The sequence below is a fragment of the Megalops cyprinoides genome, chromosome 23, assembly GCF_013368585.1.
Source record: "Megalops cyprinoides isolate fMegCyp1 chromosome 23, fMegCyp1.pri, whole genome shotgun sequence".
Taxonomy (NCBI): Eukaryota; Metazoa; Chordata; class Actinopteri; order Elopiformes; family Megalopidae; genus Megalops; species Megalops cyprinoides.
In genome coordinates, this window is record NC_050605.1 from 24,151,111 (window position 1) to 24,166,252 (window position 15,142).

General features: G+C 48.4%; 1 protein-coding gene across 1 annotated transcript in view; it reads right to left on the reverse strand.

Annotated features, from left to right (window-relative positions):
* The window catches only part of LOC118770245 (cystic fibrosis transmembrane conductance regulator-like), a 29,106-nt gene extending 16,825 nt beyond the window's left edge, over window positions 1-12,281 (reverse strand). Inside the window, exons 1-11 of the mRNA XM_036517795.1 lie at window positions 12,229-12,281; window positions 11,243-11,353; window positions 9,994-10,105; window positions 8,832-9,047; window positions 7,327-7,416; window positions 5,980-6,143; window positions 5,500-5,625; window positions 5,012-5,258; window positions 3,425-3,517; window positions 2,582-2,758; window positions 1,427-1,618 (exon numbers count right to left, since the gene is read on the reverse strand). Coding sequence (XP_036373688.1) covers window positions 1,427-1,618; window positions 2,582-2,758; window positions 3,425-3,517; window positions 5,012-5,258; window positions 5,500-5,625; window positions 5,980-6,143; window positions 7,327-7,416; window positions 8,832-9,047; window positions 9,994-10,105; window positions 11,243-11,353; window positions 12,229-12,281 — 1,581 coding nt within the window. The remainder of the gene's footprint in view (window positions 1-1,426; window positions 1,619-2,581; window positions 2,759-3,424; window positions 3,518-5,011; window positions 5,259-5,499; window positions 5,626-5,979; window positions 6,144-7,326; window positions 7,417-8,831; window positions 9,048-9,993; window positions 10,106-11,242; window positions 11,354-12,228) is intronic.
* Window positions 12,282-15,142: the final 2,861 nt, after the last annotated feature.

The following is a 15,142-nucleotide window of genomic DNA, read 5'->3' on the forward strand; positions in this document are numbered from 1 at the left end:
TCACGCTCACGGGCCTGCAATGGGCCACAGTGACACAAATTCATACCTTTCCCACTGCTGACGTCCATTGGGAGCATTCAGAAATACAGAACCCTTCATCACTTCACACACACATACAACAACAAAGGAAACATCACAATAGCCAGTGCTAAGCTAACTGCTGTAGTCACGCTTTCGTAAACTCCTGGCTGAACAGTCTGGGCCCTGAGAAAGGGAATGACTGAAGCTACACTAACAATCACACTGAGGATATTTTATTCAGGCACTTAAAATGGGTGCCCTTTCCTGTAAATGGCTCTGTGGAGTCCTCCCTTTTCATTTCAGTCCTGTGTGTGGGCCGATGGGAGCCGTTCCCGCTTGGGGTTGTGAACTCTGGGAGATACCGAAAAACTCCAAAAGTAGCAAAACAAACTTGAAAACAGCCAAGGACGGATGTCTGAGCACTATCTGGCAGATATGGTCACAAACACAGCCACAATAGAGGAGGAATTCCAGCAGGCGATGACGGGCTGCAAACACCTCAGACAAAAGAGCAGCTGATTTTGGGCTCATTGACAGTCCTGCATGCTGTCCCTGTTTGCTTAGAAAACAGCCTCCATTGCTTTCCTTGCCTCGGGGAAGCAAAGACTGTCAGTGGTGCCCCCTGTCTGTAGGCAAGCAGAACATCACCTCAGTGTCTGTAATTTTTCAAGCTTATTGCATCACGGGAGTTTCTCTGACTCTAGAGGCTGGGGAATTCTCCTCACAGAGACTCCAATTAATGCCTGAGAAGGTGACTCTTAATGCAGGATCCTAACGTGGCATTCTGATTGGTGAATGCTAATGGTGTTATCCAATTGGCTCTCTCAGTATCAGGAGGGGGGGGGGGGTGCTTGCCAAACTAGTGTAATATGAAACACCACACCTCATGACGTCTCTCAGACAGCCTTCCAGGTAAACGTGTGGAGAAAAGGTGGGGGCAGTGAGAGAGAGTGAACGCAAGAGAGAGTGTGTGAGAGAGATTATGAATGAGTGATATTGTGTGTGACAGAGCTAGACAGAGGGAGAGAAAGAGACAAAGAGAGACCCGTTCTATGAAAGAGATCAATATTTGCTTTAGCTATATTTACTGTATCATGTATTACTGTATTTCATGCCAGTAAAACATTTTGAACTTGAACTTGAGAGATCAAGAGTGAGAGAGAGCAAGCAAAGTGTCTGTGAGGGATAGAGACAGAGAGACACACACAGCTCCCTGTGTCTGTGAGGGACAGAGACACACACAGCTCCCAGTGTCTGTGAGGGACAGACACACAGCTCCCGGTGTCTGTGAGGGACAGACACACACAGCTCCCGGTGTCTGTGAGGGACAGAGACACACAGCTCCCGGTGTCTGTGAGGGACAGAGACACACAGCTCCCGGTGTCTGTGAGGGACAGGGGCGTACCTCCTCCAGCTGGCAGGCTTTGATGACGCTGCTGTAGCGGTACTCATCATATGTCAGGCCGAACAGGATGTTGTCTCGGATGGTGCCTGGGATGATCCAGGAGGTCTGGGGGGAGAAGGAGATCCGGCCGCTATGCCTGACCTTCCCCTCCGAGGGAACCAGCTCCCCCAGAATCATCATGAGCAGAGAGCTCTGCAGAGAAGGGAGGGGGTGGAGAAGGGGAGGGCAGATATATACTTACTATAACTGATATATTAACTACAAACACAAAACTATCATAAAATGCACTGTAATTGTAGTCAGGGACAATGCCGCCCCGTGTTAGCCCTGCACTATATTTTATAGGTTTTATTTTAACCTTTATTTTGCCAAATGAGGTCAACTGAAAGCTAATTCTCTTCTGCAGTGATGACCTGGGGAAGGAATTCTTTTGAGAGAGGGAATTATTTAGTCAATTAATCCAGGAGATTAGTAGATGGGCAGTCTAAAAGAGACTGATTGGGGATTTAGCCAGGACTGGAGACCCCCTGCTCTTTGCTGTAAGTGCCATGGGCTTTTTAAAGGCCACAGAGATTAAGGACTTCATTTGAGAGTCTCTTCCGAAAGACAGCCATAAATAATAATGTAGATATCTACGCATGGGCCCTGGCTCGGATGCCTTTATCTCTCCTGTATATTAGACAGTCGTGATTGATGAGAGGTTGTTCAAACACAGTCTGTGTAAAGCACTGTTTGGCTTACACAGTGGCATGTGTCCTCACACTGACGGATTACCTGTGATTGGCTGGTAAATGAGTACCTGAGCTGGACTCAGCTTCCTCATGGCTCACCCCACCTGAGTGTACTTCCTGCCACTGAGTGCACTTCATCACCTGTCACCTGGCTATCTATCACTGCAGCCACAGACACTAAAAAGCAAAAGGGCTTTGTGATTGGATGGATTAGATAACAGGCTAGTGGAGGTATGAGCCAACTTGTTCCCAGCTTGGCCAGCCCGTTACCTGCTCGCTATGACCTACAAATCACACGTCATCAACGAATGGAAAAAAGCCAGGATCCGTCCAATGTACATTGGCAAACGCACAAAGCAAAAGAATTATTGACCAGTATACAGCATGAAGGCTGGATCCAACGTCACTGTGAGAGCAGGGTTACCTTGCCGGATCCGATGGAGCCGGCCACGGCCAGCATCTTCCCCTTCTCCAGGTGCAAGCTGATGTTCTTCAGTACAGGTGTGACATACAGGTTGGTGAAGAAGAGGCCAGCGTCTCCGTTAGGGTGGCCATTCTCTTTGTTCTCCTGCTTGATTTTCTCAAAGAGCTCCCCTATTCCCTACGTAGGCGGAGGAACGGTTTACCTTCGTGGCTTAGAGTTACTGCTCTAATGTACTTATGAGAGGAGTTCAGAAATCAATGTGCATATTTAAGGTTCTCAGTCAAAGTTTTCTAGTTTATATTGAGATAAAAAATTTTGTTAATTTACTGGTAACTGAAAAGAAAACATCAATGCTTTTCATAAAGGAAGTGGAGAGGGAGAACAAAAGAGAGAGAGAGGGAGGGACCTTACTGGAAGAAATGGGTCATATGTAAGTATCTGGCTCATAACTCTCTATGATGAAATTTCTCAACACAAGAAGCTCTCTTTATATGGTTTAATCATTTACTCCCCAATAATGCCACTGTGGCACTTTATAAGCGTTCTAATCATCAGCGGATCTTTGCAGTTACAAGGAGGACCCTCTATAACAGGACTGGAGAGTGATGCATTCCAGGACCCAATCACACGGCTCCATTCAGCTGGAAACAGCCAATCCCCACAGGATGTGAAAATAAACATCCAATGATGATGTTTTTGACTGAGTTGGTGGTCACCAGCCCTCTCCTCTACAAACGTTCTCTCAGTGAGAGGGGCTTAGCCTACATCAACAGTTGAATGGGGTGGTTTGCTACAGAGAGACTCTCTTCTCAGGTGTGCTTAGCATAAACACAAAGCCCTTACCTCGTCCCAGGAGGCTGTCACATTGATCAGCTCCACCTCTGTGGTTGTGAGGTTGTACTCCAGCACTTTGTACTCCTCTTTGGTGAGATACTCCTGGAAAAAGGACGTTCAAAACCATATTTTCATAAGCTTTACTAGACAGCAGTTTGACACAGAAAGGTACGGGAACACATCTGATAGTGTGTACAGAGGAAAGTCAGAAGTCATGCCTTCCTCCTCCTTCGAAGAACCGCACAAACAGCTGGAGTAAGAATGAAAAGAATTCTCTGTTCTGAGTCCTGTGGATGTTGTGAAACAGACACTTTGGAAACAGCACGTCCCTCAGATAGCACTGTGTCCCTGATAAAAAATGTGAAAAGCCACCAGTCAGCCACTGAGGCCTTTACAGCGATCAGAGCAGCGAGGACCTGGTGCCTGCGAGAACAATAGTAGACTGGAGGCCTGTGGAGATCCAGACTCTGGCAGGAACTCCAGAGGATTCATTGGGACAATGAAGCAGGGGATCCCACCCCTGGACAGTGCGGGACAGTCCCGGAAACAAGGCTGGCTCAACCTGCCGGTGGAGATGGGGGTCTGATCCCGCCAAACACATGCCAGCGCTCAGCCACCAACAGCTCTCCAGCCACATAAAACCACCACCCCCCTGCTGAGAGCATTCCTGCCTTTCGAGCAGCAGCAGCTTGTAAAACAGCGGTCAGAATCTTCCCCTCAGGGCTGCTGTTCTTTAGCTTTACAGTGTAAAAATTTCCCAGGAGCCAGCCGAAAAGATTGCAGATGCAGATGCAGGAAAAAACAGAGCTTATGGGAGAGAGCCGTGAAGACCAAGTAGTCTTATGTAACGCCTCCAGGGACACCGGCCTCGTCGGCCTACCTGAGGGGGCCTACCTGAGGGAACCTACCTGAGGGGGCCTACCCTAGCAGGACTACCTGAGCAGGGCTACCTGAGTGAGGTTACCTGAGTGGAGCTACCTGAGCAGGGCTACCTGAGTGAGGCTACCTGAGTGAGGTTACCTGAGTGGAGCTACCTGAGCAGGGCTACCTGAGTGGAGCTACCTGAGCAGGGCTACCTGAGTGAGGTTACCTGAGCAGGGCTACCTGAGTGGGGTTACCTGATTGGGGCTACCTGAGCAGGGCTACCTGAGTGAGGCTACCTGAGTGGGGTTACCTGAGCAGGGCTACCTGAGTGAGGTTACCTAAGTGGAGCTACCTGAGCAGGGCTACCTGAGTGGAGCTACCTGAGCAGGGCTACCTGAGTGAGGTTACCTGAGCAGGGCTACCTGAGTGGGGTTACCTGATTGGGGCTACCTGAGCAGGGCTACCTGAGTGGGGTTACCTGATTGGGGCTACCTGAGCAGGGCTACCTGAGTGAGGCTACCTGAGTGAGGTTACCTGAGTGGAGCTACCTGAGCAGGGCTACCTGAGTGGAGCTACCTGAGCAGGGCTACCTGAGTGAGGTTACCTGAGCAGGGCTACCTGAGTGGGGTTACCTGATTGGGGCTACCTGAGCAGGGCTACCTGAGTGAGGCTACCTGAGTGGGGTTACCTGAGTGGGGCTACCTGAGCGGGGTCTACCTGAGCAGGGCCTACCTGGATCTTGTGGATGAGCGCCACGGTGTCGTACCACATCTGGATGGAGTTGGGCAGCTGGCGCGTGAGCGTCATGCGCAGCACCATGCAGTAGGACAGCGTGGTGAAGATGCGCCGCACCACGATGCCGTTGCTCAGCGCAAAGGGCAAGATGGCCGCCACAATCACCAGGAAGGCTGAGTAGAAGTAGGCGGAGCTGTAGAAGTACCGCAGCGAGCCGATCTTACGGGTCAGGGTCATCTCATCCCTGATTCGCCAAAAAAAAAGAGAAAAAAGTCACGGGACACACCCACCAAATCCTGCTGAAAGGACTTCTTTGTACTTCATTCAAAGTTGATTATTTACACTGTAATAAAACATAATGTCATGATATTTAAGGGTGCATGCATGGTTTGAATTAAGTGTGTTGAGCAGTGTCCGTTTGGTCTGCTGGAGCGTCGCTCTGAGAGAGGCCCGTGCCACACTGTCAGTGGATGCTGTGTTCTTACTGCCTGATGTTTTTGATGATGGTCTCCATAATCTCCTCCCAGCCGTAGGCTTTTACCGAGTGGATGTTCTCCACGATCTCGGACGTCAGCGCCAGCCGCCGGCCTATCAGCTTGGCCCTCTTCGCCCTGCGAGAGAGAGGGTGCACCATCATGTAGCGTACGCAACATCATGCTAACATCACAGCAAGGTCAGAGTATTCATGCCCGACAGCCAGAAGGGGCCGAATAAAACTTCATAACACGCTGGTTTTTGTGTTATGACGGGATCACCCCCATGGGCTTAAATCACAGGGTGAAAAAACAGAGGAGGGTACAGAGGCCTCCATGCGGCACTAACCGTCCGCACAGGGATCCTGCCACCTGTACAGGCAGTACATACACGGGGATACCTGCAGGGGCACTACCCGCCGGAAACGGTACCTGCACGGGGAGTCGCTGCAGTGATAGCACCTGTGCGGGTGCTACCTGTGAGAGTGGTACCTGTAAGGGCCCATGCCCTGGGACAGGCAGGCCTGGAAGACGGCCAGCAGGGTGAGGGCGGCCAGAGCACAGAGAGCCGACGCCTCTATCAGCTCCCAGATCAGCCCCACACACAGAACGCACTGCAGCGGGGTGATCCACACGAAGTGCGCCACTCCCAGACTCTGCAACACACACACACAGCACAGAGTGAGGGGTGACCACACACACACACACACCACACACACACACACACACCACACACACACACACACAGCACAGAGTGAGGGGTGACCACACACACACATACACACACACACACACACACACACACACACACACACACAGCACAGAGTGAGGGGTGACCACACACACACACACACCACACACACACACACACACAGCACAGAGTGAGGGGTGACCACACACACACACACCACACACACACACACACACACACACACAGCACAGAGTGAGGGGTGACCACACACACACACACACACACACACAGCACAGAGTGAGGGGTGACCACACACACACACACACACACCACACACACACACACCACACACACACACACACGCACACGCACACACATACACATACGTAGAGTAACGTGTCACACTGCACAATGTTATTGTTGTTGTGATTACAGGCTTGATCCTACGTTCATGCTGACTTGACAGTTAGCCAACTAACTACTCAGCAGTGGGGAAAGGGACCTGCCAGTGCTCCTCCCGGCCTCGTCCTTACTGCACCACCATGGCGACTGCTACACAACAGCTGAGAGTCCTGCACCAGGTAGCTCACAGTGAAACACAGGGGCCGCTAAATATCTGAGGAACTTGGAGAGACCCCCAGTTTGCACAAGCGCCGTGAGGCACAGATGATAATTGCCTCAGCGCACTTGCAAGGTGTATCAACATTCAACACCTCTGCTTGACTTTTCTGAAGCCTTCCAAAGTTCAGCCTCCCCTCTCCCGGGCGCTGAGCAGTCAGTTACTGCCCGTCGAGGCCTCGGACGCACAACACAAAAACCAGGAAGGCAACTTTATCCGGGTTTCCACAGACTCACCGCTCCCTGCTAACACTGTGCCTAAAACTGTGGAACAAATGCGTTTACACTCAGAGGCCTGCGGTGTAACCAGGCCTTCCCCTGGCCTTTATCAAATTATACTGCTGCTCCTCCCTGCACAGACTGAGCCTCTCAGCTCCGTTACCTGTGCGAGCCTAACAGCTTCTGCAGGCACGTACTTCCCCTTTTCCATAAAACTGCTGAGAGATGCAGCCTCCCCCTTTTACATAGAGGATTTCAACAACTACAGCCATACCTTACCTACCCCAAACACACAGGGCAGCTGTTCTTACCTCATCGAGCTTGTTGAGCTGCGCAGACATCAGACTGACCAGCTGACCCGTGCTGATCTTATCCAGGACGCGGCTGGATAGTTTCAGAGTCTGCAGGGGTCAAAAGACAGTCGAGGTCACAGGAGACCAGAGCATAAAAACAAAAGCCCACGAGCAGAGCTGGCACTCACGGTTTCCTCAGGGGGAAGGTGCTGTCAACACATACACAAGTGTACCGCACGCACACACGCACGCACGCACACACACACAGACACACACACACACACACACACACAGACACACACACACACACCCTGGAGGGTTCACCAGGTGGTTCTGAGTTCAAATCCCAGGTAGGACAGTGGTGCCCAACCATTCAGCAAAACACCATAATTCAATTGCTTAAGTAAACCTTAAGGGACAGAAATGAGATGCCCGGCACACGCAGACTGTCCAGCCCATCAGGGATAGATGCCCGGCACACCCAGACTGTCCAGCCCATCAGGGATAGATGCCCGGCACACGCAGACTGTCCAGCCCATCAGGGATAGATGCCCGGCACACGCAGACTGTCCAGCCCATCAGGGATAGATGCCCGGCACACGCAGACTGTCCAGCCCATCAGGGATAGATGCCCGGCACACCCAGACTGTCCAGCCCATCAGGGATAGATGCCCGGCACACGCAGACTGTCCAGCCCATCAGGGATAGATGCCCGGCACACACAGACTGTCCAGCCCATCAGGGATAGATGCCTGGCACACCCAGACTGTCCAGCCCATCAGGGATAGATGCCCGGCACACCCAGACTGTCCAGCCCATCAGGGATAGATGCCCGGCACACCCAGACTGTCCAGCCCATCAGGGATAGATGCCTGGCACACGCAGACTGTCCAGCCCATCAGGGATAGATGCCTGGCACACGCAGACTGTCCAGCCCATCAGGGATAGATGCCCGGCACACGCAGACTGTCCAGCCCATCAGGGATAGATGCCCGGCACACGCAGACTGTCCAGCCCATCAGGGATAGATGCCCGGCACACGCAGACTGTCCAGCCCATCAGGGATAGATGCCCGGCACACGCAGACTGTCCAGCCCATCAGGGGTAGATGCCCGGCACACGCAGACTGTCCAGCCCATCAGGGATAGATGCCCGGCACACGCAGACTGTCCAGCCCATCAGGGATAGATGCCCGGCACACGCAGACTGTCCAGCCCATCAGGGATAGATGCCCGGCACACGCAGACTGTCCAGCCCATCAGGGATAGATGCCCGGCACACGCAGACTGTCCAGCCCATCAGGGATAGATGCCCGGCACACGCAGACTGTCCAGCCCATCAGGGATAGATGCCCGGCACACGCAGACTGTCCAGCCCATCAGGGATAGATGCCCGGCACACGCAGACTGTCCAGCCCATCAGGGATAGATGCCCAGCACACGCAGACTGTCCAGCCCATCAGGGGTAGAAGCACCAACACTGCTCTGTGCTGGAGCGAGACGCCAGCTGGGAGAGCAGCTCACCTTTTTATAGATGAGGCTGAAGAGGGCGATCCGGATCTTCATGCCTAGGTGGTGCAGGCCGAAGATGGCGGGCTGGAGGAGCAGGAACCGGGCCACGAACAGCAGACACAGCCCCAGCGCCAGGAAGTAGCCCTGCTCCCGCTCCTCCTTGTGGAAGGGGTCGAAGGAGGCGATGATCCGGCCCAGCAGCTGGGGCTGCACGGTCTTCGAGACCTCCTGTGATCATAGAGAGAGAGGGCAGAGCACCGGAGGCCTCAGCTGTGAGAGAGTTAACTCAACGAGTAAAACAGCCCCTCACCCGGGACAGAGTTAACTCACAGGGTGAATCTTTTCATGAGAACGTTTCAGTGTGAATGTTTGTCCTCTCATGGAAAGATAAAGATATCTTACTACCTCAGTGTGTAACTGTAAGGTGTTCAGTTAGACCACCTCTCTGGCCACAGACAGACCAGCCTGAACACATCTCACTGCTTCTTAAAACTGTCAGGTAAGTGTCAAGTGACATCAAAACTGAAATATTGAAGTTGAATATTAAATGATCTTCAGTTCAATTTTGACTCTGCCATCATCTGTAGCCACTCATTTGATTCCTCATGACTTGTGCTTCCCTGGCAATTACACCTGAATTCCGTTTTCAGTGATTTTGATCATTTCTCCCATTTTCTTTTCGTTTTGATCAGGACTCCTAAACTGCTTTCATGGAATGAACATCTGAGGAATCTGTCCCTTTCTCATTACATAAGAGACGTATCTCTCTGTGCGGGAGAAAGGAGCTTCACACCCCACTGTGACGTGTCTATCACATAATCACAGCGTGCATGAGAGACACTGCCCACTATGGGCGCGCCAAACGCACAACTGACAGAAAGATTACTCTAAACGGGTCTTCAGTTGATCAATATTATTTAGATATTCACATTGTTAAGATTATTTAGATATTCACATTGTTACATGTAGCACAATATGTTACTGCTATTATAACAGTAATAATTGTAATAATAATAATCATCACCATCGCAATCATCATCATCATCGCCATTATCATAATAATCAATAATGACCATCATCATTGCTGCCATCACTGTGGCCTAACAGTGGTGAATCTGGTTCTTCTCGGACCCCGGTAAACAGAAGAATGGGGGTAAATGAGACAGAAACTTACCCCCAAGTACAGCAGGACGCCATAAAACGCAAAGGGCCAGAAGAAGCAGTGGCGGAGGGCTCTGAACAGGCTGGGTGTGCCCCCCGAGGACGCCAGCTCTCTGTCCCATTCTCTGCCCAAGAGCAAAACAACGCCGTTAAAACCGCCCCACCCCTGTGTCACACGCCCTGAATGGATGGCCTGGCTCAGCTCACATTGTTCGGTGCGCTCATGTATATCCACGGAGATTTGGCTAACTTTTTAAACGGTGCACGGAGATCTTGAACATCGAAAGCCTCACCAACCTGTTGAATTCAGCAAAAGTTCAAATTCCCAGCAGAGCAGGGCTTGGCAGGTTAGAAATGGCCGTCTGTATATCACCCTCTGGGAGGCCGCTGGTTTAAAAGGTCGTGTTTTACGCTCATTTAGGGGGCTGCTGGGATTTTAACACAAGTACAAAAATAACAGCCTGATAGGGGCCTGGAGGATCTCTGCTCTTTGACACAGCATGTTTGAATCTTATCGGGAAAAATGGAGGTGGCATTTAGGGGTGTACTGAGATTCTGATTAAACGTTTTGTTAAACTGTGCCACCCCAAGGGTCGACATTAACATCACGACTGGGCTGCCGAGAACTCAGGGGGATTCGAGAGAGGGGACCTGCGCTTGCCCACAGGACGTTCTCCTGCCAAACGGCACACTGCAAAATGCCACACCATCCTGGAGCCTTTGGCAATGCCGCCCCAATTCCTCCTGAAATCCCACTGGCTGATGACCGTTTGATATAACCTGGCCAAGGGGGGGGGGGGGGGGGTTTGAAGGTCACACAGGTGATTTGTCAAATACCTGAAGCCACACAGACTACTGCAGAAATCACTAAAAGGGAACAATCCCTCCCCCTCTCTCTGCATACCGAACATGGCTTTTTGTTAAAAGCCTCCTTACTTTTATTTTTACTCCCGTTCTACAGTGGTGTGTGACAAGATTGTTTCCAAATAAAAACGCCAAAGCGAGTCTTGCACAACGCAGTCAAACTCATTCAGTCTGACTGGACGGCGGGCCGTTGCGTGGAGGAAAGGAAACGTGACTGAAAAGTGTTCAGGAAGGTACCCCGACCCTCTGTCTCATAAGCCTCTGTGTCATGCGTCGATGAGCAAAGAGGAGCTGTACGTGATGCACTGCTTCCGCGCTGGATTGTCTGTTCACTCCAACCAAACACTTGTGCTGCAGCACAAAGATGAGATTAAAATCACAGAACACAAACAACAAACCTCTCCACGCGCTCTGACAGAGTATCAGCCGTATCGGAGGAGGGAACCTTGTATACATCTGCCAGCTCCAACCTCTGCCTGTATCCCTTCCGCAGAATCGGCGACGTCCAGCTGGAGGCACACAAAAGCACACTTTCTGAGATCGAAAGTCCCAGACGTTTCAGTGACTCTACAGCAAGAAGCTTCACAGCATTTAAAATGTTATCTTCACAGCATTTAAAATGTTATCTTATTATAAAATCTTATGCTACACAATGACACTATACACATTTTTCTTCCCACAACAGAAATATGAATTTTAATTTTCTCTGAGAGTGCTTTTAATAAATCATTCAGAGGAAGTGAATTAGGCTACCGACACAACTTTGGACAGATCTTCACAGTAAAATGTTTTTTATAATTTGTGATTTTAGAAATGATATAATGTACTTTACAATAAAAGCATATTTAATAATGACATATTGAAAGGTATCCTGTCTGAATCCCATCAATGTGACCTCAGATCTAAAGTGCACTCACAGGTTACAAAATCTACAAAACACATGGCACTCTATGATGGAAGTGGCATAATAAGATGACTGTAACCTACATTAATATTCCCAGGTGGGACACAGATACACGAAAAAAGCCGGCTACCGTATGTACGAAGACAAAGACTATATGTAAGAATATATAGTAAGTAACTAAGACAGACACAAGTTTAATGAACAAAACAATACTTTGTTCTTGACATGAGAAAGCCATGTGAAATTTGACAGCGTTCCCCTCTGAGAGCTGTCGCCACGCGCCAATGACTCGCATCTACACTGTTCGTTTCAAAGCGAGCGGTAACTGAAGTATTGCCGTTTGTATTTCAGTCAATTATATCGCCACCAAAGCGCCACTTAAGCAGCTGAAGAGCTCAATGGACGGTGGCACAGATGAATTACTTTGCGTTCCGAGAGCCACCCGGCACCTGCACGGCGCAGAATAAAAGCGGGGCTTACCAGAAGAAGAATCTGGAGAGGAAGTTTGCATCTTCCACGGGAGATTTCTGCATCCTAAAAACGCCTCCGGGTCAGTCTGTCTGAGCCTGAGAGTTGTATCGCAGTCATCGGTTATGCCTGTAACTCTTCCCTTTTGAAGCAGACCTCTTGTTTTGTTCCCCACCTTGTGCTAAGTGTGCAGTGATGTCACGGGCGTGATTGGCTCTGCCCAGGCTTTAGTGGCACACCGCAGAGTAGTTGCGATATTACGCTGCTCCGGCGTCAGCGCACCCGCCGAGGCTGCGAGTCCTCTCCCCTGTTTGTGAACGACCAACAATATGCGCACTAATTGCCCCGTCATTAGTGATGGAGCTGGACTGCCGTCTGACTGCTGCCACATATTCTCTGAGGATGCCATCTCTCTACACGACACCAATTTTAGGCAAAAGACGTGCTGCTTATTTTGGCAACAATGTTTGTAAGAGAGAAGCAGATTTTAGATGTAACAAGTCTACTAACAAATAGGAATTTTCCTTCATGTGATCAACAACTGAATCCGTATATGGTGGATGTGCTTCCCAGCACTAATATACTGAAGATAAAATGACAGAGGAGTAATTCTATGAGGGGAATCCGATTACAGGGAACAGGGAACGAAACAGGGAATGAAACTTAGATGAATTGTTTGATGATTTCAGTATGCAATTAATGTGGTTTAGCGAAGAGAAAATGGATTTAATAGCATATTTTTTTCATTGCAATCACGTTTCTCCGTCAAGATAAATGCCAATAATGGAAAGATCAGAAGTAATATCAGATGAAATGTGCTCAAAATGCAATTTAGTTATCTAATGCACCGTGAGCTTTTATTGAATTGAAATTTCATCAAAAATATTGTGCATGTAAGACAAAGAAAATGGAGGAAACTTACATTTCGTAGAAGTTACATTTCCACCAGTTACACTAACAGCTAAACATTCCCGACAGTATACTCTCGAAATATTTTAGTTTTAATTGTGTTCGTATATATTGACATTACCATTTCTCAATGCAAATTTGCAACCACACTTGCAACGTAGCAAAATTACATGACGCATTCCTTATTCCATTGAATGATGAGTCGAGAGGGAAATTTTGAAGGAAAAAGAGTAATAAGCATTAATTAAAATAACTTTGCACCGTAACCTGTATCTGGATACAGCTGCGTCTAGCAAACTGAAAGCCCCTATCAGCGTCAGGTTACGCATAGTTCGTGAGGATTATAACAGAGAGACATTCCATTTTGGAACACAGATAAAGATGTGAAAGGCAGCGCACAACAGTTCACAGTGTAAGTAAGCAGTGCTCTAAGGTGAGCCGTCATTTTTCAACACAATCTTGTTAATGAGCTATTGCCCATGTCTGTTGGAGTTGGGTAACAGAAAGTGACCGTCCTCTCTTACGAAAATGATTCTGTGGCACCATTGGCATTTAACAATATTTGTCGCACACAGCCCGATAAAATGGTTTTACTTTAGACAAGCAGGCATTTTCCAAATGATACTTCACTTGATTAATACAAGCGGGACTCCAGCCGAAAAAAATCATGTATATCCACGTGTATATCCACGTGTTCACCTTATTTTCTAAATTAATTTGACGTGATAGTATTATGCAATATACTTGAACGGCCCAGACATATCTAATGTAATTTATTACAATATTATACCACAGACGGTCAACTTGGGTTTTCTGTTGGTATGTTAGTGTCATTGAATGTCCTTCAGCAGGCAGTGTAGGCCTAGTTAGACATTTATCTGGCTGGTTCAATGTCTCTCCTTTCCAGTCAGCTGAAGCTAAATGTACAGTATCAGACAGTGGAGGATTAAAGTTGCCTGGAGAAACCCTACCCTGGGACAGATTTCCTCACAAAAAAAAAAAAAACAGAACAGAACCTTCAGACTGATTAGTTACACAGAGTACATGAACAAATTCTGAATTAATAAAGCAGGTGGATGGCAAAATTTGACATTTTAAAGCACTTGTAAGTCGCTTTGGATAAAAGTGTCTGCCAAATGAATATATGTAAATGTAAAGCCTCTGGTTGTTTTAAAAAGTCATTACAACCTGGTCCCTCAAACTCAGATGTACTATCACCTACTAAAGGCTTGTGTCCACTCCAGTGTGCCCAGCTGCACCTGATGGAGGTCAGGCTTGTTAATCCCTTTTCACTCGGGGCCGGCAGCGGTTCGTCAGGGTCCCTGGCACTTTGTGTGGCTGGAGTGTGGCAGAAGTAGGCATTTCAGAAATACAGCTTTCCCTTTTAAAAGTGAGGAAAATGGATCACCTTCTATGTGTCAGAATTAGACAAGAGAATTATTTCATTATTGTATATCTGTATTAAAGCATAAACCACCTCAGACTCCGCTTTGCTGTCCCAGGCCTCTTCACAGCCACACTGCCCTCTACTGGCCACACTGCTCACTGAAGAGGGTCCCAAAGTATTGTCACTGTTAAATCTAAATTTAAAATTCAACTTTTAGATTGGACTAATAGCAATTTTAGTTATTTTACTGTCTTTTAAAAAAGTTGTATTATTTTATTCTGTATCTTAAATTGACTTATGTTTTGCCATTTTCAGCTGTTACATTTATCCTTAAGTTCATTACTTTAAACTTTGCTAAGTTTAACAAATGCTAAGACATATTCTTACTATTATCATTAATTGTGAAAACAGAATAAACTGGAAGAATGGGAGTGAGGTTCTGAGGTGAAGACGCTTTCTAAAGCCACTGAGATTACAGACATGGCTTACCTCCATTATTAGCATCATATTTCCCCAGAGACATTTTCTGCATACCTGTCACACAAAGCATATATTTATTTGACTAAGCAGGACTAAACTGATTAATGTTTGAAAGCTTATTTAACCAGAAAACTAAAACCAAGACTCTTG